Genomic DNA, 27,999 nt, shown 5'->3' with positions numbered 1-27,999 from the left:
GGATGGGTCACGGGTTCTATGGGCAGAGCTTTGGGAGTACCTGGTAGGTGTGGAGGAATTGCTTTGGCTACTCTTGTCTTTTTTATCACCAAGGGAGAAAAACATTGCAGTGAATTCTCACATCATTTCACTTAAACTGAAATTAAAATCTTCATCTGCCAAATTGGAAATACCATTCCCTGAAGTACATGTTTTGTTTGCACTGAACCTGCTAGTGAGCAATCTGTAACACACAGTGGCATTGCATGGTTGGGATCCTCCTCAGCTCATTTCATTCATCTGTAATGTTGATGGCTGCAGCTGAGCCTTTTGGCTCAGAATTGCGGCCAGCACAAAGAAGGGAAATTTTAAAGAAGTTGGTTGTCTCCACTGTTGTAGATATCTCCTTCAGTGTGAAAGATGCTTATTTCTCTCCACTTTTTGAGGGGGTTTCTATTTTTTTCACAGCCTCCAAATCAAGGGTCCTGGGAATTCTACTGTTGATATCTATGATTAGTCACATGAATCCTGTCTTATCTGCATATTTCCATTTGTGTTTTCCACCCTCATGCTCATGTAGTCTGGAGGTTGGCACTGTGTAAGCTGAGAAAAGCTATGGAATGTTCTGGGCAGCAGTTGGTCCTTAGCTGTGTTTCCTCTTCAGGCAACATAAAGCTGAAGGCTGTGCAAGTACAGAACATGTGAGCACACTTAAATTGGGTTCACTCCTCCACTTTTGTCTAGGTGGGTGTAGGAGGGAATATATTATACCTTAGGAAGAATAAAAGAAATCCCCATAAATTGCAATCCTGCCTTTGGTAGTTTAGATGAAGGGAAAAGACTTTGTATATATGATAAGAGGAGAGCTGGTGAGGAGAAGGCTATCTAGCAAGGGATATCAGAGGTCTGTGCCTTAGCTAAGAGCTGGTGATCAGGAAGATGCATTTGAGAGTTTGCGTGTTGTATGGTTTTGGAGAAAATGAGGGTTGAAGGATTTTGAGAACGAGGATGTTTGGTATTGACAGTCACTCAGAAATAAATGGGAAGTATTACAAGTTGAGATGGAAGCTTCTTAGGTCTAACATGCTTCTGAATATTTTATCAGATGAACGTATTAGGGGGGAGGAAGAGATGATTCCTGAAGCAATACAATTGCCATGCAGGAAATTGATGGTAATTTCCTGAAGACTTCATCAAATTACTAACACATATATCAGAATAAAGTCATGCAGTAGGTTCGTTCCTTGTGTAATGTTTTGGAGCTCTAAATGGTTTGTCTGAACCATGGAAGATAATCAAAGATTTCAGCTTTGTGTTCAGGGCTGCCAAATCATAATCCCTCCTACCTATCTTACCATGTGCATATCAGTCTAGATGTAAGAGAGTCCAAACACACTGGTACTGCCCATCTGGTCTACCTTATCCTTTTTTACTTTCTAAATCTGCCTCAGTTGTCTATATAGAAAATAGTGCCTGTATTTTAGTGCCTGTCTGTATAAATAAAAGGGCTGTGTGATCTGGGAGGAAAGAACATAATGGTTGTGCATCCAAATGACCCTGATCCAAGGGACGAATGTGTGCCATACTTACAGACAGAAAGTACAGGCCAGTTAGAAAATCTGCACTGATCAAATTGTTTAATTGCCAGTATCAAAATCAGAGGATGGGTGCACTGTGCCATGTCCATTTAAGTCCTTAGCCTCCATCTCCACTGGCATGTGCCAGAGTTTTCTGTGCTCCCTTCCTATTTGTGTACTTGGATCTTCTACTGAAGGATGGGCCAGACAATCCCATGTGCAAACCAGGCACTGCTGTCCTTTGCTTGTTCTGTTGCCAAATGGGATGATTTTTGGTTGAGAGGTATGAGAAGCCAATACACAACACTACAAGAACAGTTCTATTTCTCTCAGTTAGCACTGGGCCAAACATGCCACTAAAGGGCTATGCTGCTTAGATGATCGTGACTGAAATCTGTAACGTGGACATGGGGCAATATGTGGCACATCAAAATGAAGTATGGGGTTCATTGAGGTGTTGTTTCCCACTCTACCCACATCAACAATTGCGTCAGCTTTTTGACATTGCTAGTACTAGTTAGATTTTTTTCTTTTAATTCAAGAACGAAGTAGAAATAGAAGCTACTGCAGTAGTGGAGAGATTTGAAGTCCTTCTTCATGGTGTTTAAAGAAGTATTCATCATATATAAGGAACCAGAAGGGAAAGAAAGCTTGGCTGGACCAGGCGCTGAGCAACCTGATCTAGCTGTAGGTGTCCCTAAGCACTCTGTTGTTTGTTTCATTGCCTTTCTAAGTATCTCTTATACATAGAGGGTTAACATCTAACTCTGCACTTGTCTAGAAAGCGTGCTCTGGGCATACAAAGGTAATCCACATGCAGGGAGAGGTATAGCTTCTGAGATCAATTGTATCCACCTCTGATCATCTCAGGATGACCTAGTCTTCCATGTAGTTAATCTAGACAATTAAAGACTTGTTCCCTCACTTCCACATAAGAATTCAGTACAGTTAAAATGAGTGTTCTGCCAGTCTCACCATGCCTCTGAATTACTTACACAGTTCACAAAAACTTCAGTGACTGGAGTACTTATTATTCCACAGACCCTTCTCTGTGGCATTTTCAAAGTACATTTCAATGTGAGGTAAAGATAATACATTCAAGCATCACAGAAAAATTGGAAAAGGGTAGTATCTTGGCTAAGAAGGAGAAATAGGTAAGGACTGAAATTTGTCTCACTCCAGCCCCAAGTGTTTGAATTCCTGGGAATAACCAATTTTCTCCCTCAGAACTATGTTGCAGATAGATCATCTAGTGAGAGGTGAAACTCAGGGTGATTTCTACAGTCATCAGTACCAGAACTGAATGTGTATCCATGTCCTAATGCTTCTTTACTGTGTTAGGTAACCCAGCATCAACCACATCCACAGAATTCCATAGGACTGTATGGAAAGTTCTTCAGAATCATGGCAGGTCTTAATATATGTGCATATAGATATTTGTATTAGCATGCGTATACACTTAAGGAAAATAAGGAGGCACTAGTTACACACGCTTTTTCTGCAGGGATTTGAAACAAATCATTCCTTAAAATCCTTTAGGAGTTATGGTTTGGTTATAGGAATAATGGTTTGGTCATGAAAGTGTTCCCATCACAATGGGAGAATGGAGTGAGTAGCTGCATCCTGAGTCAAGGCTAAATGAGTAATTTCACAAACCTAACATTTGCAGTTGGAAAAAATACATAGAACTCCATTATTCTGCTATCCACGTGAGCGTATGAGGGCTTATACTGGAAATGCTGGTGCAGTATGAATTGTTCTGCTGAGGTTCTCTTGGAGCGAGTACTTGGTCTGACGCAGCAGTGAAGTCTCTCAGTTTGGGGGTATGACTTGGTTGAGGCTGAATAAACCTAACTCTTTTTTGTCATGACTGGGATATGTTGAGATAGATTGGAGATGAGTTTCAAGTTAACGTTTTGCCTTTTCTAAGGAAAAATGGTGGTAGTTGGCCTCACACTGGAAAGGGCACTTTGAATCTTCACGTCCATTCTGGCCTAAGCCCCACAGTAATTATAAGCTGCCGGCACAGACAGGGCCAGAGCACACTGTTAAAATGCTGAGGCCAATCAGGCCAATAATCAGGCCAATGGCACAGAAACAAGGAACTCAGAAGGCTCAGCTGTTCTGTGGTCAAGGGCAGGCGGGAGAGCTTCATAACTGAGGTACTGATCCCAGTACCTTAGAGCCAGCAAAACCTCCCATGCATCAGCTTCATCAGTACCTCCTCAGTTGCTCAGCGCTTGAGTTAACCTCTCCTGAAAGCCTCTGGTGACTTTTCCTTTTTGCTTTCTCCTTCTAAAGCGCTCTCTTTTTTCTTTCCTTTGTTTGCATACTGGAACTAATATCTGATAAGAAAAAGCAGGTTGCTGTGGCAGTCTGCTCGCTCTCCAGGCATGTGACTGCCCTCACCTTCCATCTGGCAGCTGTAGATAATACTCCAGAAAATATTTTTTTCACTTTCAATGCACCAAAGAGGTGATAACTTTGTTCAATCTCTCAGCACTTTTCCCAAGAGTAGTAGTAGATGATACTCCTTGCATCGAGAGAAGTACGTGGTGGCATCCCTGAACATTCCCTGTCTTTCTCCTCATCATCCTTTAAATATCTGCACTGTGCCTTTCAGCCCCTCTTGAGCAACCAGGGGAACAGTGAGAAGCTCCTTGCAGAGCCTTGCAAAAGGGTCTTGGGGGACTGCCAGTGAGCTCCTGTCTCTCCTTGCAGTACTTCCACTATGTGTGACTGGGTCTCAAATGTCTCAATTTTATTCCCTTGCTACATCCTAGACTGTAACAACTCCTTCTTCCCATATCTGTTAAAAAGGAATGGCCTAGTGGAAGAATTGGCACGCTCAATTCTCCAGCAGAAATGTTTGAAGGTGACTTCTACAAACTGAGGAAGCCTTGCCGTGAAGTCTTGCTTTATTTCTTATATGGATATTCATTTCATGTGTCTAAAGTGCACCTCGTTGAAACAGAACATTGATAGTCACTTTATGTTCTTAAAGTAAAGGCTAGACATAATATAAGTTTGATGAAACTTTAATGTGCAATTATGGGTAATATGTGAAATAATTTGTAGACAACTTTTTTCTCAAGTACTGAAGGTATGCTGTAGGTTTTTGCTGGTTGAACAACTTTTGGATGGTGTAAGCGTTCAGAGCTTTATGAAAGTGGAATTTTGTAGTTATTAATAAATCACTGGCTGGAACCAAGACTTCTTACATACTATGGATGAAACTTGGCCCGTTGAAGTCAGGGCGAATTTTAACTTCAGAAAAATCAGAGTTTCATCCTCCCATTGTAACAGACCTTTAACAGCTACTTATAATCTTGTCAAAAACTCAGGTTGAGTGAAACTGATCCCATAGGGCTTTTATTAAGACAGAATGATAGTGGAGGAGGGAAGCTTGTAAATATTCCTACTTAAAAGAGCTGTAGTGTGAACAGTGCTGGTGCTCTGACAGTATACCCTTGATGTGGAGATGGTCTGTAGCTCAGTGACTGCTACAATGACCACAGTCAGATTATTCAGGAGCAACCGTATTAAAAGGCTGTTTTATATTTACATGCCAAGGCTTCCTTTCTCATCCTGCAATAATAGCAATCCAAGAGAAGCTGTGTTGTAATCAGCTGTAAAAAATGGAGTATGCAAGCTTTGACACGGTGCGTAAAACCAATGTGTGCAAATACCACCCCAGCTGATGTTTGAATGAGCAGACCTAGATATCAGGTTCTCTGTGACTTCTGGAGCTATGATCTGATTAAGCACGTTGAACAATACACCAAAGAGAAATCTGTATGCAGCAACCCATACTTCCAGCCCTGCAATCATAAGGGGTGACTACTGTCTCCTTTTTCTCCCGTATGTTGTAGGAAATCCAGTCTCTATGAACCAAGAGTCAGTTTTGTGATGCTGTTTTTCAGGTCTGCACATATTAATGAAAAACAACTATTGTGGGGTGAAGAGCTCTCTGCAGAAATTCAGGGTGATAACCTCTATGCAGTCTATCAAGATTCATGGCTGTGTTGTGCGTTAGAAGATGTTGCACCCACATCAGTAAATGCAAACCTGGTAAGAGGTAGCCAGGAGAGTGTTCACTGAACATTTTAAAATTACACAAGGGCCTCAGCTGTGTGCTTCTAAAATTAGGATATAACAAAAAGGCATAGCCAGCTCACTTGCTCAAGATGGCCAGGTTAGAAGTGGCCCTAGAATTGGAAAGATGAGAAGAAAATAAACATACCAGTATCAAGAGGTAACTCGCAAAAGGAACTTCTTTCAGAGAACCAGTGCAGCGAAGAGGAAGGCTGCAATCCAGGTGCACTTGCAGCTGCTAAACTGTGTTCTCTTTGCACTGGGCTAGACCCAGGAGATAGCACCTGCAGCATCCTAAGGGTCATGCTGTCTATTGCAGAATGGCGAATTCAGGGAGGGCACAGGAGTTGCCTTGATACCTGAAACAAACTGCAGCTTCTGTGGCAAGTCTTGGCTGCACAATACCCTCCAGCTGTGTATGTTACCCTTCCATTTCCATACCCTTCCATTTATTATAGGCAAAAATAGTTCTGGGGGTGGACTTAATTCCATTAGGTCACTTTCTCTGTGTATCTTGTCTTCATTTCTCCCCAGTGTCAGCTCAGGAATGTCAACAGCCTCTCTCATTACACATAAGAAATTTTTCCAGAGCATGTTACAATTCATAGGACATTCAAGTGAACCAGAAAGTCTTACTCGTGATTCTGCATTGAATCTTCCTTCTCTTAGCTTCCCAGCTGTTTTGGGATATGAGAAGGAACATGAGGATTCCTTCCTTGAGATTTACAGATGACCCATGTAGAGTATTAAAGTGCTGTAGAGCTGCAACCTTTCAAACAAAATATTTGAACCATTGGTATACAAACAGAAAATGGACTGCAGTATAACGTCAGCTTTATGATGGCACTTTGAGCAAAGTTTCTTAACTCAAGAAAATTAAATTTGCAGTACTTAGCACAGGAGATATAACAGTGCACTATAAAGATGGCAGACTGGCTTTCAAGTGCCCATCAGAGTGATTTTTATGAAAAGCATGCAGGTTCTAGACAGGATACTGCTAGCACCAGATTGTTAAATTCATCCATGTAGCGCTCTCTGTGACTGTGGCTTCACTGGCTCTGGTGCCCAAGGGCAGTCTCCTCTGCAGACAACTCCATATTTTAGTGATTTTGAAATTTCTTTTACAAAAATAAAGTCCAAGAGCAGTTTTGCCCAAGGGCAGATATCTCAGTCTTTAGTCATTTATTTTCTGTATTGTAGATTTTCTGTCTATTCTCACAAAATGATACATTATCTCTGTTCTGAATTGGACTTCTTTTTTTCTTTTTATGGTTTCTAATCACTATATCTTACACTGCTGATTACTGTTTGCCTTTTTCCCTTCCTCCCTTCCTGTTTCCCAGATCATCCTCATAATACCATCTCTAGCCAGCATTGTTATTGCATTTTTGTGTTCTTATTTTGCCATTTCCACATATTGAGAGAGCTCCTGAATTTCTGTATGTTGGCAGCAAGTGGAGCTGTTTCCCCCAGTTTATTGTCCATGTAGCTTCAGTACCCCAGTAAGGCATCATCATGTTGTACTGAATTGCTGAATGCTGTGCCATCTGTACCCGGACAGATTGTTACACTTTATGATCCTTTTGGATAGGAGTTCTCATAGCAAGAATATTCACTTCGGTTTGGTAATATGAAGCATGGAGTATCAAAAGTGGGCAGTCTGGCTACACAAGGCTGCAGTAGTAACAGAGGATGCTTTGGCATCCTGGTGGTAGGCTGTTGAGGCTTTCCTTGCAGAATTTTGTCCCTCAAGGGAAGTAGCTTAGTGAGGAATCAGAGCTCTTCTCCTGCAGTGTCCTGTAGTACCGCAGCACAGGGCAGCCTTTGGTGCTTTGTGTGTCTCTGCTCAGTAGCCTCTGAGACAGTGAAGTGGGAAAGGCATATGTGTATTCTTCATATAAAATGAGATTTGCTTCTCACCATCCCAAGCAAACCATTTGAGACATGCAGGTAGCAAAATGGCCCAATTAAAAGTAGATTTTCATTGTGCTATATGCTGCATGCAGCTAGTAAAGTCAGCTTTGGCTCTGTTGATGTATTTTATATCAATAAAACTAATATATCACAGTGCTCAGAATGTGCCTCAGGCTTTTTTTTTATTCATCTTGATCTGCCAGTCACACAGAACCTCCATAGGATGTCTGTCTTTTCTAAGGCTTTTTCTAGCTCAGGAATTCCCCAACAGTGGGGCAGCACTGTTTCCCGAAGCGATATGCCAGGCACAATGTCCCAGCCCTCTTTTCCTTACAGTAATTCACAATACATAGGACCAAACTGGTCTGCCTGATTTGTTCAGAAACTAACTGTAGTACTATATGCTTAGCTTGGTGGCAGTTCCCAGAATATTCATTTTGTTGTGGCAATACAAGGCAGTAAGCATGGAGGCAGGGAGATGTTGTTTTTTTTTTTTTCATTAAAAAAATACCTATTTGGAGATGCTGTCATAGTCTGTCCTGCAAATGTAGCGATACTTAATTCACGTACTTTTCATTTGTTCAAAAGTTATTTGCAGAAGGCAAGCATTGCTCCCCCTTTCGTACGCAGGGAATTTGGGGTAAAAAGGGTGAATGAGCCTATTTGACCCTTCTCAGTAGCTAAGATAGGAAAAATCAGTGCTTCTTTGCATCTGTAACAGAAGTCAGATCCCAAGTTTGGTTGCAGTATCTACAGAAAGCAGATAAGAATAAGGATTGCAGCAGGAGCCCCAGCCTTCCTGCACATACAAATAAGAAAGAATGATGTTGCTGAAACTGCTTGCCGTTGTAAAAGCCGTTGGTGTGGCTGAGCAGTAGATAAGGCCCCAGACACAAGCACAGCACTCCAGCTGCTTTATCTCCCACTCAGGCAGGGGCTGCTATGCTTCAGCAAGAGCCAGGAGCTGCCAGCAGAAGCTCGCTTGTGTTGGTGCTCATGTATTACAGCGATGGGCCTAAATAGGAAGGCATTGACAGAAACTGATCGGTTTTCTTTTTACTCTCCCACAGACTGACCATCTCTGCTGAGTGTCCCATGCAGCTTGAAGATTTCCCCATGGACGCACATGCCTGCCCATTAAAATTTGGAAGCTGTAAGTTATCTTTTCAAGTGAGATCCAGAAAATTCCCTCTCTGGCTTTTTGTGTTCAGTGGTACTTTGTACAAGTCTTTAGCACTTCTCTTAGTCCTCTCCTTTTAATACCACGTGTATTTTGTGTCCTTCCTAGTCAGCTGAGAGCAGATGGGTGGTGTGCATCCATACCAAGGGCAGAAGCCAGCCTACACATCCAGTATTGGTTGTGGACAGATAAGTTGATGACTGCAGTTTTGCTTTTGTAAAAAATGGAGCTTTCATTGGAAAATATCAAATTGTGCTGTTATGGTATTCACATGAATCAGACTGCAGTGCAATATGTGCATTGTGTATATTAACAGAGAACTAGAACACTGAAAGAGGAAATATCTCTTCATTTGGCTTTAATAAATCTAGTCCTGTATCTTGTTTCATGATTTAGTGTACACTTATATTTGTGTATATGCACACATTATTCTAAATTGTATGCAGAACGATGATTTTTCTTTAGTTCCAAGCCTCTAATCCACCATACTGGTCCCTTGCCAGAAGCTTACTTTAAAAATAACCTCAGGGGATCAGATGGTTATATTTAAATACAAAGCTCTTAATTAAAGTACAGATGAGGCTACTAGAGTAGGCATTTTTTATTTCAGTAATCAAATCAGAGGTTCCAGGTGCAATCAGTGTCTCTAAAGACTTTTGAAAATTACCAGGCAAGGCATTTTGCTTGTCCCTAAAGCCACCTATCTTCAGCATTTTTCAATGTTTTTTCAGTCATACCAATTTAGAGTCACTAATCCTACCAAGATTAAGCTTTGCCTTTATCTTCTGTATCTGCGCTGGTTTAATACTGGCTATGCATTGTCTTCTTTTGATCATACTAAGAAGTAAAAACACTGCTTACAGTAATGATTACCAAATTACCTAACTTAGGATGAATTGCTTTCCCCTCCTTCTTGCAATCCAGATAAACTCAGTGCTGTCTAAACAGCCACCAGTATTTTGCAAGGTCACTGTCAGTTCGGGTATGTCTTTTTACCTTGGCAGTGTTAATTTATTGAAAGGCCAATACAGATCTGGAGGTATAGTACTCCTTTACATTCAACTTAAAAAAAAAAAATTGCAGGCAAACCATGCATTGCATTCCAAACTTGAAAATGGGAAAGAATCTCACAGGAAAGTGTGATTATTTGTATATAGGGTTAAACTTCCAGAATACTCATAGAATACCAGCTACTGGGGAAAAAAAAAAAAAAAAAAAGAGAAGAAGATATCCTTCCTGCTGTTACATGTTATGTACTGTACTAGTAATATTAACTCATAGGAAAGATTGAAATTTTTTTTATTAGACATACAAAGGTTGACTATGATTTCAGTTCGTGCTACTTTCTGCACTCAGTATACAATCCAAGTTTATTTTATAAGCTACTGCAAGTTATCTTTAAGTTCTTCTGCAGTGTCTGGACATGGAGCCTTTGCTGGTCCACACTGACGGTCTCTACAGTAAGTAAATACATAGGAACAGGCTATCGGTAGTCTTTCAGCCTTGGGAATATCTGTGGTATTGATCTGATAGCTCAAGAGTACTTTATTGCAATGTAATATGTAGATGTTTGCACAAGTATCAGCCAAAAAGTCAGGGTTTATTTAATTAGCCCAGCTGTATTTGAGGAGAGTACAGTACTAGTTTCCTATTTCCATCATTGCAGGTTTGCATTAAGTCATCTACAAGATAAACATGCAGGGATGTATTATACACAAGCACAGGCCCTTTCTTCTTATTTTTCCCCAAAGGATTTGTTTTCAATGGTTTTCTTTCCAAGAAGGATTTCAAAGCTTCAATGGCTAGCATCAAAGCAAATGTTAAACACACTGTCGGTGGAGCCAGGAAGGTGAAGAGGAAAGGAATGCTCACTGGTCAGTGGGTGGGAGTGCAGGGCAGCAGAATAAAGTGGCCAACATGGGACAGATACGCAGGGAAAGGGGTTTAAGGGATTGTCAGTGTGTCAGCACAGGTGGGAGTAGGTTGCTATAATACTGCAAGCAAAAAGGAAAAAGCCCCGACATTTCCTTCAATATTAAAGAATAGGAGTGTTAATCTTCCTCACAGAAATAAAGGTAAATGTTGATTTCTTATATCCCATTTCACTGGGGTTTGCTATATTAAAATATAGGAGATTTTATGGTCTGAAGCAGCATTATATGTGATGAGAATATTTTGCAGAAATAATTTAAAGCAAGGTCAAATACAGAAAAGGAGATATATAATGGTATGTATGTGCACATACCCCCAACCTAGATAGCTGCTGGGCAGTTTACGTACCAACTACAGAAGTAATACCTCTATGTGCTGTTTCAACTTGATGATCTTGAAGGTCTTTCCAACCTAGATCATTCTATGATTCTATTCCCTGTGGAATGCAATGAAATGGTGTGCTTGCCAAAGGCCAGAAGTTCAAGGACAGCTACTAATGAACTGAATGGAGAAAATTTTAGATATCTTCTGCTTTCTGTAGAGTTCCCCAGTGGTTGAAGGTGGCCAGCGCAATCTTGCGGTGTGGTACATGATTGCTATTCCTCAGGCTTGTGCCTCTGCTGGAGCTAAGGCTACCTGTAAAGCCACCTTGTAGGAATCTCATTTAGAGCTGGGGAGCTGGGGATGGTGTGTGAAGGCCAGAGCTCTGCAAGGAAGGCCCTCTGGCCTTAGTCAGGGTGCTAATGGGATGGCCATGTTCTCTGTGTCACAACAGCTTGGCATGGGTGCTAGTTTCTTCAAAATAAACTTCCCATGGTAATTTTAGCACTGACCTCCACTCTGAGTAAATTTGCAGGCCAAACAGGATCTAGTGGCACTTCCTGGCACCAGCCATGTTTTCACAAGCTGCATCTTAGCCTGAAGAAATTCCTCCCTACCCCCAAGCTATTTTTGGTGTGGGAAGGAGGAATTAGATAAGACAGAAAGGGCATTAAAGCTAGGAAGCTTTAATGTTTCACTCTTCCACTGAGAGGCCTTAAGAGTACATTAAAAGTATCGTTGAGTGTGGTCTCTGAATGCCCATGTGTCACTAGGAAGGTAAGCATCATTATCTCCAGGGCAGCTGAGGCAGAGAAGTTAATTGACTTTCCGTAAGGCCACACAGCAAATCAATGTCAGAAAAAGGATTAGACTCAACTTCTTTGGTTGGAGGGACAGATGTCTAATCCACTAGACCATGAAGGCCTCTGCCCAGGCAACTGACTTAACTCCTAAATCTCATTTTACTCATGCGTTAATTATATCAGTTTTACCTAGCTTTCAGGGTTCCCCAGAAGATGAATTAGTTATTTGCTATTAGTGAACGTTAACTGGTGATTTGACAATGTCAGATATTGGAAAGGATAATCTATTTATGGCAACGGTATTTTGAAGGCACCCTTTCTGAGTACATAGATCTTGTACTGAGGAATGGATATATGCATGAATCTATTGTCCACTAGTCACTTAGTGGGGAAAAAAAAAAGTAAACATCATACTCTTTTTAGAGTAAGTGGAAATTCTAATGAATATTCTGAAAATAACGAGATTCCCCCTAGCTCACAAGTAGTGCTGTGGAAGGCTTTTATTCCTGATGAATTTCATTTGGCTATGCAGATGGAGAAGATTGATCACTGTAGATTGCACTGAGAGTTTGCAGACTGTGAGAAAACAGTGCTTAGTAAAATTTATGGCTTCTGAAGAAAGACATTAACGCGGTTTATGTACATCTTCCCTTCTAACAGCTCAAACTGAGTCATGTTGTCTTCTGCAGCTTTTGGTAGGGGAAGGGGCTCCGGCTATTTCTGTGGCAGAAAACACTCAGACTGTTTTTCTCTTAGGCAGCTGAAGCTGGAGTAATGAACAGACAGAAGCTTCACCATTACCCCAGGATTTTATTGTAGCAGTGAACTAGCGCTATTAAGATTCTTTCTGTTCACAGACAGTCCATGTAGCTACAGACACTGAGAAATTTCTCCAAAAAATTTCTCTTCCACCAGTGTTGAAGTTTCTCCATGATACTCATAATAGCTCTGAGGTGAAAGCACCTGCAGGGAGTTTCTTGATTTTATGCTTCCCCAGATTGAAACTGTGAGACGGCAGGAGAACTGCACGTGTGGAGGGACAACTCCAAAACAGATGGCAGGAAACAGACCCAAATTCCTTTTTAGTAAAATGTGACAGCAATGTATTCAGTGTATTCCCAAAATCTGTGAATAATTAAATGCTGCTTGCTCAGGTAAAATCTCAGGTAAAGAGATTTTGCTTGTTTAGCTAATAAATCATAGTAATCAAGCCTAAACTGATTTTTCATACATCCCGTAGAATTGATGGAGAACTTGGAGACCACCTAATAGAAATTGCTGTTATTTGCCTCTAGATTCCTTGAAACTGTGGGCACGTGACTCTTTTTGGGGCTGCGAAAAAATCAGAAGGTTTTGATACATAAACTCACGGCTGAAGCATACTCACAAAATCATAGGGTACCACAAGAGCCGCTTGGCTTCCCCAAATCTGCTGTGGCTCTTATCTGTTGCAGGACATAGAAATACACTGCTCCAGAATGAGCAGAGTAGTTGGTCTTGTATTGAAAGCTGTGCATTGATAGCAGAGCCTTGTAAAATGGATGGGGTGGGTCTGTGACAGTTTTAGTTAGACAGTGACATGGCAGTTAGTTGTCTAGACTCCTTTTATGGCCACTGAAAGGAAGTAAGTACTTTGGTAGTGCAGCTCATTAGAACTATTTTTGATGACTCCCTAAGGATGAGATGAATCATATTGTAGAATTTCCTATTTCTCTGCAATACTATCTCAGATATAGATAAGAGACTTAGAAATCCATTTTTCTCTGCATAGCTAGCTCAGAAATAGATACATCTGTGGCACATTGTTCTGAAGAACTAGTTCCTGGAGATTAGTTAGGTGTTGCATATGTTCATGGCGAGCTGTTCTCTCTATGCTAGGTATGGGATAGCATTTTATGCTGGAAGGCCTATTCTTTCAAGGGAGTTAAAAATCAGAATTCAAAACTAAAACCTCTTCTGTATAAAGATGACTTCACAATTTCTGCAAGTATCTTATTTGAACTTTGTGTTTCTCCTACATTGAGGGGTAGATTGTACCAGCAATTACTTCTGTATCCTCACAGGTGCCGCAGCACAGCCTGTACTCAATTTAAATGTGCATCTGTAGCAACACAGTCACATCCTCAGCTGGCATTTTGAGCAGCCCATGTTGCCAGCAGCTTCACCCTTGTGTTCTGTCCCAAACTGCATGAAGCAGTGCAGCCTGAAGCTCCCAAAGGGTAAGGGAGCATGGTCTTAAAAGGAAACACTGTAATAGTTGCGTATTTCAGAAATCTAAGAAGCTTTTCTCAAGAGAAATCTGTGGAGAATTTAAAAAGCTGGGCCTGGGCTGTATGATTCATGTTTTTGTGGCAGTTATTATTATGGGACACCATCATGGAGCAAAACTTAACCAATTAAGATGTTCCTAACTTCTTACATTTTTGGTAGGTTTCCCAGCATAGAATCCTAGAATCATAGAATGGCCTGGGTTGAAAAGGACCACAATGATCATCTCATTTCAACCCCCTGCTATGTGCAGTGTCGCCAACCACCAGACCAGGCTGCCCAGAGCCACATCCAGCCTGGCCTTGAATGCCTCCAGGGATGGGGCATCCACAGCCTCCTTGGGCAACCTGTTCCAGTGTGTCTCCACCCTCTGAGTGAAAAACTTCCTCCTAACATCTAACCTAAACCTCCCCTATCTCAGTTTAAAACCATTCCCCCTTGTTCTATCTGTCCACTATCTGCCCTCATAAACAGCTGTTCCCCCTCCTGTTCATATGCTCCCTTAAAGTACTGGAAAGCCACAATGAGGTCTCCCCAGAACCTTCTCCAAGCTAAACCATTCCAGTTTCCTCAACCTTTCTTCATAGGAGAGGTGCTCCAGCCCTCTGATCATCTTAGCAGTCCTAAGTCATCAAAGTCATACCTTTTAGAGTGACAAAAGTGAAAAAGGCCCTTTCTAAAAGCTTCCTAAAATTATCAGGTCAGTCAGTTTTCCTCCGCCTGTAGGACTGGGACTTTGCAGAAAATGCTGGAGAGGCTGTGCTAGTTTCCTCCTAAGCAATTGCAGTCACCATCATCAATTTGTTTTTCAGAGCCTTTGTCATATATACTCAGGTCTGCGCTGAGAGAATTTTAAAAATACATTAAAAATTCAGCATTTGCCACCATCCCGTCCTCTGGGTGCGATTGCTTTCCTGTGAAATACTGCCTGGTTTTGGATCAGTGACTTCCTATTCTTTGTGATCATCTGTTCAGAAGCCAGTAGCTTTTCCCCTTAGGTTCATAATAGAGTTGAAAAGGGAGGTCAGAAAGAACAATTGTCTGAAAAACCTGCAATCTTCCCACAAATACTGAGCTGCAGCAGCCATGGAATCGACTCCCTTCCAGCCCAGAGGGCCACTAGGATCATGTTTAATAAAACTGTTTTTTGTATTGGTAAGGTGTGCTTCCCTGAGGCTCCTTTTTAGGACGAAAAAGCTTTACCAGCATTGGCTTTGAGCTCAAGGAACAAAAAGTTCAGGCAGGGAAGCAGCTTGTGTGGAGATACACAGCAGTGTTTTTATCTTGCCTGAAAGAGGTCTAGACACTGTTGTGGTGGAGCAGCATGGAGATCCAGGTGCTTTGCTGTTGATACAAACATCAGCATGTACTTCCCACTCTGGAGATTTCAGGCTAAATTTAAAGGCTGTGCAACTGCCTGATTACGGGAAAGCCATGATTCAAATTGAGTTGTCAGCAGTAGAAAATAAAATGCACATACTCTCTGCTTCATTGGCTTAAGGTATCTGTAACTCACAAATGATCCTTGGGTGCAAACGTGCTAAGATATTACGTGCCCCCTAATGCCCCAGAAAGCACACTGAGGGCTTACAGTTGCCGACTATGGATCACGGGTTTATGCCACTAGCAAATGGGATGTTATTTGTAAATGGAACAAATAGGTAAATACTGCACTACTGCTTTACAAGACAGGTTTTTAATGGCTGTTACTTTCCAAGGTGGCCATTTCCATGGCTTGTAAATATTTCATAAATGCTTCCGAAGTCATTCTCACGGTACTGATGTGAGGCAGGTTGGTCTCCACTGCCTGCGTTTTGCAGGTGGGGATGGAGTAGGCAAAGAGCAATTACAGTCTCTTCTGAGCAAAGATAGAGTGGTTCATTACCTGCTTTTATTGCCTCTGTCGTTATGGGTCCCTGGGTTCAATTAGAGTCTCCCAGTGCTAGTGCACTATGCTAATGACAAAATGACTCGCATACAGTTTTGGGGAAAGAAAGAGAAAAAGCTGCAAGACACTGCTGAAAATTCAGCTTCTGGCAGATCTTTTCTGACATCTTGATCTCTCATCAACCATCAGTCCTCCCTCCAAATTGCCGAGTCCATGTCAGCCTCATCCCCTGTACCGAAAGCTAGATTAGCCCAGACTGCAGTGCAGCGCAAGCTGCAGTTCAAGCTCAGCAAGTTTCTTCAAAAGAAGTTGTTTGTACTGCACTTGGTGAAGAAATTAAAGAGGGAACGCCTGAAGGATTGGCTCTTTTTGCCCATTCCCACACCATGTCCACTGAAAGTCCGCTCACATCCAGCCTGTGCTACCAGCTAGCTGCTTTGCTGAAGGTATCCAGTATTAAATCTGTCAGCGGAGATGGGATTCTTCTCTTCTAAATTTATATTTCTGCAGAGTAAATATATACAGCTGAGCTAACCACTCTCACCCTCTTATGGTCAGGGGAGAGGAGCAGATATTTTTAAGCTCAGGTTAATCTCCTCCTAAAGCAGATGACTAAAATAGGTCAGCTGATGGCTCTAGATAAGGAAATGTGCACTTGTGTACAGGGAAGACAAATAGCTAAGTGCCTTTGGGCCTACGTCTCTGTGGGCAGGAGGAAAAGGTTCCCAAAGAAGGGACATTTTAGTGTGGTGACAGACAAAATGCAAAATGGCAGTTCCTCTGATAGACAGGCTCCTGATGGAAAGGGCTTTTTTACCCCTTTTACCACTGAGGCAGCTTGAACTGTTGGCCTCGAGCAGTTCTGTGCTCATTAACAAAATGCTCCTTTTGTACTCCATAAGAAGGGAAATGAAAAAGCCTTGGTGATACACAAGTGAGAGGTACAGGGACGGAGAAGGAAGAGAGAGCTTGCAGCAACCCCCTTCTCCTAAATGCGAGGCTATTCTGTGGCATCCCTCACAGCAGCCTATATTCACAGGCTGAAAAGGCTAAAGTTTCTTACAGAAGGTCAACCTCCATCTTAGTGTTGGGCACAGAAATGGAAGCTGTACTGCTCCCTCTGCACACCGGCATCCATTTTTGGGACTGCAGATATTATGTATTCTGCACTACTGCCTTGAAGAGCCCTGGAGCAAACGCTGCTTTTCAGAGTTACGAGTAGCCTCACATGCCTGATGTTTTCAATCATACTGCAGCACGGGATGATATATAGAATAGCAATATGCTTTCTAAAGGGTCAACTCTCAGGACTCAGGAAAACCCAGCTAAGCTTGAGTCTGCAGGCTAGCAGCAGAGGATGGGAATGGGAGGATCTCTTTTCTGACGTCAGGGACTTGGGAGTTTTCCCACTTCTGAAATTTACATGACTGCAGCATCAGCACAGGGAATAAGTTCTGGTGACTGTGATCTCTGAGCAGTGTTAAAGTGACTGAATAATAGTATTTCAACCTACTGCCTCTGTCCGCCTATTGATTATACATGCACACAGTGTTATTAGTGAAGCTGTACTTCTGAGAGTTGGAAATGTCTTCATTAAGGGATTGGCTTCAGAAAAAAAGGGCGTATATTTAGTTCTGCAGATAGTTCCAATTTTTCATGGTTGGTCTCAGGTCATACTGATTCATAAATGGTGATGTTCTCAATAGTAGATCAGTAGATGTACTGCTTATGATGGGAGAGTCTTTGGTACCACTGATGTTGGTGGGAAGAACTTTCATTCATTGTGGTGAAGTCATGGTTTCACTCTGTGAAGTTAGATTTGGCCAAAACCACCATGTTTTTGAAAGCACCCTTCAAAACAGATCAAATTGAATCTTCTATAAAATTTACTCTGTTTTTCTCACCTTGGTGATGCTCCTGGAGAGCTGAGTGCATTATCTTTGCTGATATTAAGCGTCAGCTTGCAAAATGAGTGGACCACTGCAATAGAGATTGCTTACAGAGTAAGATACTGTGCAGTGTGTGTAATGGTGTCAGTCACACTTTGGAGAATACTTTTATTTGCTTAGCAAAACATAAATCTCTAGCATCTTCCTCATGACTGTGCTGTTTTATCTAATGAAGCAGTTAATACAGCTGCCTAATACCACGACTGCAAATTCAGAGTTCATTATATGTTAATACAGCACTCAGAGTGGTCGGCCAATTTGGAATTACCATATGCCTGGCATACAAATACCTGTGTAGGGTCAGGGGGGTCCCAGGATATTTAAAATGTTTAATTGTCATCCCAGCGCATGTTGCTGCTCTGTTGCTATAGTCCTCTTGTAATAGGATTTTATTCCAGCCAGGAGAAAAATAGAAGAAGACATCAGGGCCTTCTTTTGACCCCTTCTATATGAAAGACAGTTGTGTAGCCACCATTACTTGTGGTGCAAAATCAATTGTTGGACTAGTTCTAGACTGAGACAGCTGCCAATAAATTCAAAAATAAAGGAAGATATTATAAGTACTGAGAACAGTGAGAGGAAGAAACAGGGGTTGGAAGGCAGTAGGCAAAAGAAGGAGGACATCACCTGCTCCAGATGAGAGCAGCCGCTTTGGGAAGATAGGCTGGTGCCTCAGAGCAACTGGGCATACAGCAGCCCCCCAGCAGCTCCTGTGTAGTCACCCCTTTCTGCCTACCTATGGCAGCATCCCACAGCAAAGTGTGGCACAGTTCCATTGTCCTGACCTGCCTGTCTGCTGCCTTTTGAGATGCTCCTGGGCACCCCACCAGGAAAACTCTCTATTTGCTCCTTTCTCTGATTGGAGCCGGAGGGCCAGTTCTCCCAGGGCACACAGCTCTGGTTATTATGCTGTGCATGCTTTTTAGCCCAGGTACATGCATTGTCAGAATTCACCACAAGGCATCAGTTCACTGTTGCAGTCTCCGCTTGGGAAACATCTGCACTGCTCGGATTGCTGCCCCATCGCTGTGTGGGAACGTAGGATGGGCCGTGAATCATCAGAGTTGCCAGCGGTGGTGGCAAATGTGTGGCAAATGCGCACACCTCTCAGAGGGGCAGTGCTCCAATGGCCAAATTGTGCCTCCACAATGATCCAGTAGGGAAATTGTGTGCTGCTCTGCACAGCTCCTAGCTCAGAGCTATTCTTAAGCTGTGTAATAGCATCCTGTGAGGGTACTGTGCCGGAGTGAATTATCACTGCAACTGTTTGTTAGTATTCATATTACATTCATAATTGGTATGCCTGTGATTTAGTGTACCAGCTTGCAAATAGCTAATTCATTGTATTAAAGCAGTCACTAGCCTTGCCTCTGCTAATCATGAATCACACCTTCAAAATTACAAAGTTTCTTTCAGGCCAAAGTCATGAGGAATTTTTTTTTCCTTTGCTTTATGATTTTGAGCTCTAAATAGGGTCACATTCAGAGTTTTCCCCTCTGAACTGGAACTTCTAGAATTAAACAGGTCTTTTCACTTGTCACTTGCTTTGAAAAGCCGAAGGCACATCATAAAACCCTCTGTCTCAAAATGAATTTCACAGTCATCTTCAGTTCCGTATTTCTCACCACCTTGTGGGTACAGTCAGTGTTTCCATTTAATTTCCAAGCCATAGACACTTCTGTCACATTCCTATTCCCACCTTTTCCAGAGGTGACTTATAAATTGCATTCTGAAACAAAGTCATTTCGATCTAACTTAGGGCCTTATTTTTTTTAGTAATGATCAGTAAAGGTATGTTACTGTTTCTCAGTAATGAAGTCCCTTGAGACCTGTCTATCACGTTTCTGAAGACATCCTATTCTATTCCCTGTGGAATGTGAAAAGAAAATTGAATAAAACTTTGTATTGGGAAAACATATAAAATACTGCCCATGTTATCAAATAATGTTTTTATTGTAAGTTCAGGAATGACAGAAACAGTGATCATTTTAGTAAGGCTGAACTTCTTACTGACTGTTTTACAGCCGAGTGTCCTATTACCTTTTCATACAAGTGTCCTACTACCGGTTTCATACAAGAATTGCTTTAAGTCCATGATAGTAATTTTCTCCTCGGAGGTCCTCTTTTGTCCCACCTAGATGATACTGTGTCATTCCAAAAATATTTCATTCTGAGTTTTTCAGTTCTCCTTACATTTGGAACAGCTGTTCCGAGCTCCTGATCTCTGTGGAATGAGTTCAGGTGCAGGACCACAAATATAATTGAAAGGCTAGAACATCTTTCATATGGTGAAAGGCTGAGAAAGATGAAACTGAGAAAGCTGGGAAAACCTAGAAAGGAGAAAGCTCAGGCGATTTATTCCACCTGTATAAATACATGACGAGAGAAAATGACAAAGAAGGAGCACGGCTCTTCTCGGTGGTGCCCAGAGACAAGACGAGACAATGACCACAAATGAGAATAAGTGGAATTCTATCAGAACACAAGAAAACTTTTTTTGTACTGTGATCATGATCAAACAGTAGAACAAGCCGCTCAGGGTGGTTGTTAAGTCTCCATCCTTGGAGACAGTCAAAAGCTGTGTGAACATGGTCCTGGACAGCTGGCTGGAGGTGGCACTACTTGAGCAGAGGCTCGACTGGATGATCTTGAGGTTCCTACCAACCTCAACCATTCTGGGGTTCTATGTGATTCCAATTTATAATCCTTTGTATTTATATATGTTATGCTTCTTATCTGTGACACAGATTCAGATCATTCGTGCTGTTAAGATGCTCATGGGAGTTTAAATAGTCAGTCTTAATTTTGATGATTTCAGATCCCTAACTTAATTTATGTGACCCTCAAATTCCTGTGAGAACAGTGGAATTCATCACTACACTATGAGAAATTCTTGATTTTAGGCTCTTAATCATTGAATATGTGAAAACATATATCTTAGTATTTAAATTTATCTCAATAGCTTACTTTTTAAAAAAAAAACTATTTCCCCCAGACCCAGACCGTGCATATTTAGCACTGTCTTGCTGTTTTTATATTAGAAATCACATTTTTACTAGGTTTCTTCCTATAGACTGTATGGAGTCCTCATTTGTACATCAATTCATTCTTATCAACTTAATGTAAATGGAAATTCCAATTACAGAGTTCAAATCTAGCCTCAGTTGTATAGACACAAGCACTGACAGATGCTGTATAAAGCATCTGTAAAGTAAAAAGTGTTCATGCTCAAGCCAGAAGAAACCCAGCCTGAATCTTAGAATTCAAGCTGATACATTATGGCTTATCAGCAGCACTGTTTTACTCCCTGCAGAAGTCGTTGTGAGACTGTAAATCTGAATCTCTAACCAAGTTATCTAAGAGTCTCTAAGGGAGTCAAATACATAGACAGATCATAGAATCACAGAATGGCCTGGGTTGAAAAGGACCACAATGATCATCTGGTTTCAACCCCCCTACTATGTGCAGGGTCGCCAACCACCAGACCAGGCTGCCCAGAGCCACATCCAGCCTGGCCTTGAATGCCTCCAGAGATGGGGCATCCACAACCTCCCTGGACAACCTGTTCCAGTGTGTCACCACCCTCTGTGTGAAAAACTTCCTCCTAATATCTAACCTAAATCTCCTCTGTCTCTGTTTAAAACCATTCCCCCTTGTCCTATCGGGCCACTATCCACCCTCACCCCTCCTGTTCATACACTCCCTTCAAGTACTGGAAGGCCACAGTGAGGTCTCCCCGGAACCTTCTCTTCTCCAAGCTAAACCATTCCAGTTTCCTCAACCTTTCTTCATAGGAGAGGTGTTCCAGCCCTCTGATCTTGGTCTTAGTGGCCCTCCTTTGGACCTGCCCCAAGGCAAATATTTGTATGCATATTGAGGTCATAACTAGAATTTCTAAAAAACAATGTACATGCAACTTTCACAATAGACTTTAATAAGGATTAGCAGTACTTCTAAAATCTGGCAGTCTGATGATCCTGAGGCGTCATATAGTGTTGAAGGTTAAGAATGTGACAATGCAATTGTAATGAGTTAAATAAAAAACAGAAAGATAGTGGGGAGTGTTTTTAGATTCTTTTTTCCTGACATATTTTCTGTCCTGTCATATGGTTATGAAAACTTCCTGGCAGACATCAATGTGGGTTTTGTTCTTTTCATGAGTGATGATTGCTTGAAAAAATAATTGAATAATTGCATCTGGGTCCCAAAGATCTCAATTTTGCACTCAGAAAATCCATATTTAAGATACTAGGGTTTATTTGTCTTAAGGAGCTAAGAAATAGTGTCTTGTGTGAAGGGCTGATGCAGAAGTCTCCCTGTTCATGGGTTGCTCATTTATGTATGGGAGGGTTCTGTGCACCTCACTCTGCTTCATTCATAGGAATGGGCATCTGAACATTTCCTTTTTGTCCTCTTAGAATCCTTCTGTAATGTTTTACCAAAAGACCTTGAAAGGAAACAGTGAATCAACATGAGCATTTTTCCCAAAGTGGCTTTTCCAGTTCATGTATAATTAAACCAAGTGAAAACAAGGCAGCCTGCATTGCCAAGACGAATGGCAGGATTCTTCTAGTTCTTATCAACTGGCTGCTTTGCTTTGTTAGGCTGGTTCCTCCCTTTGGTTGTGGTTGCTCACCTGCCCTCTGTTCACTGGTGTTCATTGCTGTTTGCCTTGCCAGACATGTGAGTGTAGGAAGATAGCAGAGTGTGTGAGAGAACAGGAAAGTAGGGCTTTATGGGTTTTATATTTCTGTTGGGCATTAGAGTGGAGAAAAATAGATCCACTTGTGAGTAAAGAGATATGAGAAGAAATGACTTCATTTCATCATTCTGTTAGGTGATAAGTCTGCAGCCATTTATCAAATGCCCACTAGAAATAAATGTCTTCTGCCATTTTCTTGCTTCTAATTATATCACACCTCTGTATATTTTCGGTTGTTCATCTAAACTGGTTCCTTTTTGTCTTTTGAAAGAGCTAGCTTAGGCAAGAAAGAAAAATTGAATGAGGCATCTGACTTTCTTTGGCAAGCTAGCAAAATAATGGTAAAGAACACTAAATTAATTATTGGATTTATAATAACAGAAGAAGCTCACTTGCTTAAATTAGAATGAAAGTCAAACAGCCTCACTTGTATTTTCAGTGGCTTTGAATTTGGGTTTGCTTTTACGACAACAACAGCAGCGTCTTCCAGTTTTCTAACCCAAAGCATTTACTACACTTTCCTGTCACTCTCTGGGTGTCTCCTTGCTCCCCTGTGTGCACCATGTAAAGGTGGTGAGGACCTTATTCCCTGCTCAGCAGTAAACCTTTCCTATAATGCTAGAAATCAGGAGCTGAGATTTGTCATTTAGAGACTGAAAACCTACCAGAGCTTTACTTAAACAGAGGGAGGTTTTTACACAATTTGGTATGACAGTGAATAATGCCATCTCTCCATTAGCAACAGCTCTATCCCAAAAGCAAAATGACATTATTCGAGACTACTCCCACACATTCAGCTTTCAATATGACTGTGCCTAATTATACTGCATGGGTTACCAGAAGCAGGGCTGGAGCTTCTGGTAGGCAAGTTTAGGATAACTAGAGTTTGAGGGGAAAGTGTGGCAGAAGGTTTGAGGTAAGAAGACACATACCTAGTACAAGGATACAGATACCCAAAGATTTATATAGATGACCAGAAAAGATATGATCAAGGTTCAGCTGCCACACTAAGGATTTAGGGTAGCCTATTCCTGTCGGAGCTATAAGTTTCTCACAAGGGTACTTATGGACTGAGGGGGTGGCTGCATCTTTTTACATTCACATTCTTCTTTTGGCATTTTCTCAATTCTTCTCTTTCTCACAAGGAAGCTCAGATTCTCATAGCCTGGCCCAGAGCAAGGAAAGGAGGCGTTAAGCCAAAAATCCTATACTACAGCCTTTTAAAACACAGACTTTGTTTTCTTTACAGTTGCAAAGAAGATAGATGGAGAGGTCATGTACATGATCCTGTCTAACAGATTATCTATAGACAGCTTCCCTTTCCTGTTGTGATTTCAGAAGAAGGCAGCATCACAAAGCATTGTGCGTGGGGTCAGGCCTGTCTGCATGCATTTGGGTGCCTCCTGGCTTCTGAATTACAGATACATATATATTTTTTTTTAAAGGAGGAGGTGCTGAGCTGCTCCAGGGCAGGAGCCTCCAGGCCTGCACTCAGACGTGTGAAACACCAGTAAAGGCTGCAGTTTGAAGCAGAGACGCTGTTTTAGGACAGTCAAAGATAGGCAGAGCTAAGAAATAAAGCATCTGAATACTTTTTAAGCCTCACAGGCACATGTCCCAACGTGGTTTTACTTTCGATGGAATTTGGTTACAGGGCTTTCACCAGGAAGTGTCTCATTGAGCTTGTGTCATTGGCAGAAAACTGGACAAGTTTTTCCTGAGACGCTCACAGTAGCAGTGAACTCCTGGTGTGAGATACATATGGATGATACCCAACAAAAAGTCCAGCATTCTTTTTTGCATGGGAAGTGACATAGGTAAAAATAAAATTCTCTGAGAATCCCTGTCTGTCTATACAAATTCAACATTTACAGAGGCTATCAACATGTGACCAACATATACCAGATAAGCACTTAAAAATAGAGTATTCTGCAGCAGAAGTGACCCATCGACTTCTACATCTCCAAAGCAACCTTTGGAATTATTTACAGAATGCTATGAGTTTGTAATCATCTCTGAGATGGGGAGGGTATCTCATCTCTTAAGGGAAAGGTGAAATTCCATCACTTTTTGTTATGCAAATATTTTGCAGTAGGGAAGAAATTCCTTTGTAGCCTTTCAAAGCAGATCATGAGATATAATTACAGTAATTTTACTGCACAGCTACAAATACAGGCACATGAAAGGCGTGTGGGCAGTCCTGCATGGCTGCATGGCTAATAAGGATGGAGGATTCATAGATGCTCGGCTACCAAAGATTGGATCGACTCCAGTCACGAACACAGCAGCAACAAGCTACTGTCAGAGATATGATGAAAAAGATCTCATCCCATCTTTATATTTCTAGTGACAGTAATCTATAATCTTGGAAGGTTATCCACTGTTTAATTCCCCCACCCCTCCCCCACCAGGAAATTGTGTCCTGTTCTTTCAGTGCCTGAATTTTTCTTTTGCTTTTGTCAGTAGTATGAGTTTTCCCTGTTCTTGGTTTCTTTTATGTGTACAAGTATCTATACTTGGCGATTGAGTCACATCTCAGCCTCTTGTCGGTGAGCTAAATAAGTTGAGCTCCTTAAGCTTCAAATCTTAAGACTTGTTCCCAGGCCCTGGAGATACTTGTAACCCTCTTCTGAACTCTTTTTCTTGCTGTCCTTATTATTTCCATATCTTTTGGAGGTGTGGATGAGAATGTGAGATTAGGTGTAAAAGGTCAGACCAAAGATGTATCCAGACTAGTGTCCTTCCTCTGCTAGCACTTCCTAAAGATTGCTAGGGAAGATTACCAAATGGAAAAAAAATGCTTTCCACCCTGCTACCTACTCCAGTATCCAAGTGATCTGCACCTCATTGTGCCTGCGAATGCTCTTAGCTTGATTCAGGATCACTTCCTATTTTCTATTTCATGTTCATAGCATCATGGAGTGACTTAGATTGGAAGGGACCTCAGAGATCATTCAGGGAGATCAACTCCCTGCTGTGGGCAGGGCTGCCACCACTAGATCAGGCTGCGCAGGGCCCCATCCAACCTGGACTTTAACGTTTCCATGGATGGTACATCTACAGCCTCTCTGGGCAGCCTATGCTGGGGACTCACTGCAGTCTCAGTGGAAAATTTCCCCAACATCTAATCTAAATCTTCGCTCTTTTAGTTTAAAACTGTTCCCCCTTGTCTATCACTATCAGACCATGTACAAAGTTGATTTCCCTCCTGTTTATAAGCTCCCTTTAAGTTCTGGAAGATTGTATGAATCCAGGGACTGCCTTAGCATGTTTTTTTTCCCCATTACAGTGCATCAATAGCTTATGTTAAATTGCTCTCTGGGAAAATTTTTAAGTCCTTACGGGAGTCACTGCTTTCTGTGACAGTTTACTGACTCCGGCAACCAAAACTCACAGTGCTGGAGATGGTACTTAGTACACAAGACCCTTCAAACTAGCCACTTGCCCAGGCCTTTCAGGTTCTTATCTGGAAAGCCATTGTGTGTTATCTCCCACACAGGCTGTGTTGAACATGAGTTTTTCTAGAAAAAAACATTCTGTACTCTCAACTTGCTAGTTACAGAATTTCAGAAGGTGAGATATTTGTATTGGACTTGAACTCCTTCCAACCTTGTCTGCATTTCAACTCCTGCTGGGAAAGTAATCCTTGCTTTCCAGAGAGGTCCATGCAGTGGGCTCCAGCCTTCTGTAATATGTCTGCAGCAAAGCTTTCCCGAGAGCTTTCAGTGATCATGGTGCTCTGAAAAGTGCCAGATCTACTTAATTAAATATAAGTATGTAGCCAGCTCCTGGATTTTTTTTTTTTTAAACATAATCTGCGGAGTTTGCTTAAAAAGGAAAATAAAACAAAAAACACTGTTGACAGTATTTCTGAAAGAAAGCTGAAGTTCTTTCATAATAGCATAATTACTCCAGGTGTTAGGGCTTTAAAAATAACAGCACCACTACTGAGGAAGGAATGAGTTGGCAGTCCAAATGCTGCCTTTATTTCCAAGGACTTCCAAGTGAGTGAAATCTTACCATGTTTGCATCTCCAGGGATGCAGGTGTACCCCCCCCATCACCAATCTACTTCTGCTCTCCTCCATGCCATCCCCCTCCCACGTACTTTCTCTGGGTTGCAGACATGCATGCACACACATAGGGGCACAAGCATACATCCTAGCTTTTTTCATTCACAGCCAGACCCTAAGCACAGGACATAGCGCCTCCTCTGTATGTCCTTATCCCAAGCCAGCACACGCAGCAGACCCTGTGCTTGTTCTGTCACAGAGTGCATCTTGTCCTGGAGATGAGGCTGTGAAGTTCCCCCTTGTCCAGGCCCTTTAGGTGCATGAGTGCTTTTGAGGGGGAGCTTCAGCAAATGCCTTTTGCTGGGGTTTAGGAGCAGACAGCCTGCTGAGAATGGGTCTGAGCTGCTCTGAGCTGCTGGAGTGTTTGTGATGGATTATATTTATACCTCTACTGTTTCAGCCTTTGACAAACCATCCTATGCATCTGTTATATTAGAAGGCTTCAATCTAATATTTTTTGAGCCGGGCATATGGAAACATGATTGTGTCATCTTTATTTGTTTTTCTCCATTCAGTCTCACTCCTCCATTCTTCCCTCTCCCCACCATCTATCACTTAAAGATCCACTAAAACATTACATGATGGGCTTTACTCATCACTGTCTATTTTTCCCCTGTGTCAACAGATGCTTACCCCAATTCTGAAGTGATCTATGTGTGGACCAACAGCACCACAACCTCTGTGGTTGTGGCTGAAGACGGTTCCCGACTTAACCAGTACCACCTGATGGGACAAACTGTGGGAACTGAAAACATCAGTACCAGTACAGGTGGGCAAGATATTTCTGAGGACAATGGGGATGTGTTTGTAGAACATAAGATGCTGGGGAGAGTGGGACAGGTTCCTGGCTTCCTGGAAGTAGTGTTACAATGGAGAGGGCCGCATGCTGACTGTGAGGCCCTTCACCAGGTCGGAGAGCCCTACAGCTCCCGCTGTTTATGAGGTACACTGGGAATGCTGTAAGCAGCCAGTTGGCAGCTGCCTTTGCCCAGTCTTGCCAGCACTATCACTGGAGTGCTTCCCTGGGGGAGGAACCACCCACAGGCAAACACCACCCACGCACTTGATCCGTTTCAATCATCGCTTTAGAGCGATTTGCCTGATGAGGCCAATGCGGGGGGGAGAGGGAATGGAGGGCAGGTGGTGGCGGTGGCGTGGCCATGCTGCGTGTCTGGGGACCCCGCGGCAGCAGGAGGGGAGAGCCAACCCCGAGGATTCCCGTTCCCTGCCCAGCTGGGTGTGGAGGCGCCAGATGTGGCAGCATTAGAGAGGCAAAGAAGGCTTAATCCTGGCCTGGGCACCCATGTGAGCTGCCCCCC

The 27,999-nt window shown here is 42.2% G+C and overlaps 1 protein-coding gene across 2 annotated transcripts in view; it reads left to right on the top strand.

The window, feature by feature from the left end:
* The window catches only part of GABRA5 (gamma-aminobutyric acid type A receptor subunit alpha5), a 51,722-nt gene that overhangs the window by 15,749 nt on the left and 7,974 nt on the right, over positions 1-27,999 (top strand). For both annotated transcript variants that reach the window (XM_085213523.1, XM_010727527.3), the window contains exons 5-6: positions 8,636-8,718; positions 27,306-27,449. In XM_085213523.1, coding sequence (XP_085069649.1) covers positions 8,636-8,718; positions 27,306-27,449 — 227 coding nt within the window. The remainder of the gene's footprint in view (positions 1-8,635; positions 8,719-27,305; positions 27,450-27,999) is intronic.

Source organism: Meleagris gallopavo, chromosome 1 (assembly GCF_905368555.1).
Source record: "Meleagris gallopavo chromosome 1, MGAL_WU_HG_1.1, whole genome shotgun sequence".
NCBI lineage: Eukaryota > Metazoa > Chordata > Aves > Galliformes > Phasianidae > Meleagris > Meleagris gallopavo.
Note: the sequence above shows the minus strand (reverse complement) of the source record. Positions and strands in the feature narration are given on the sequence as shown.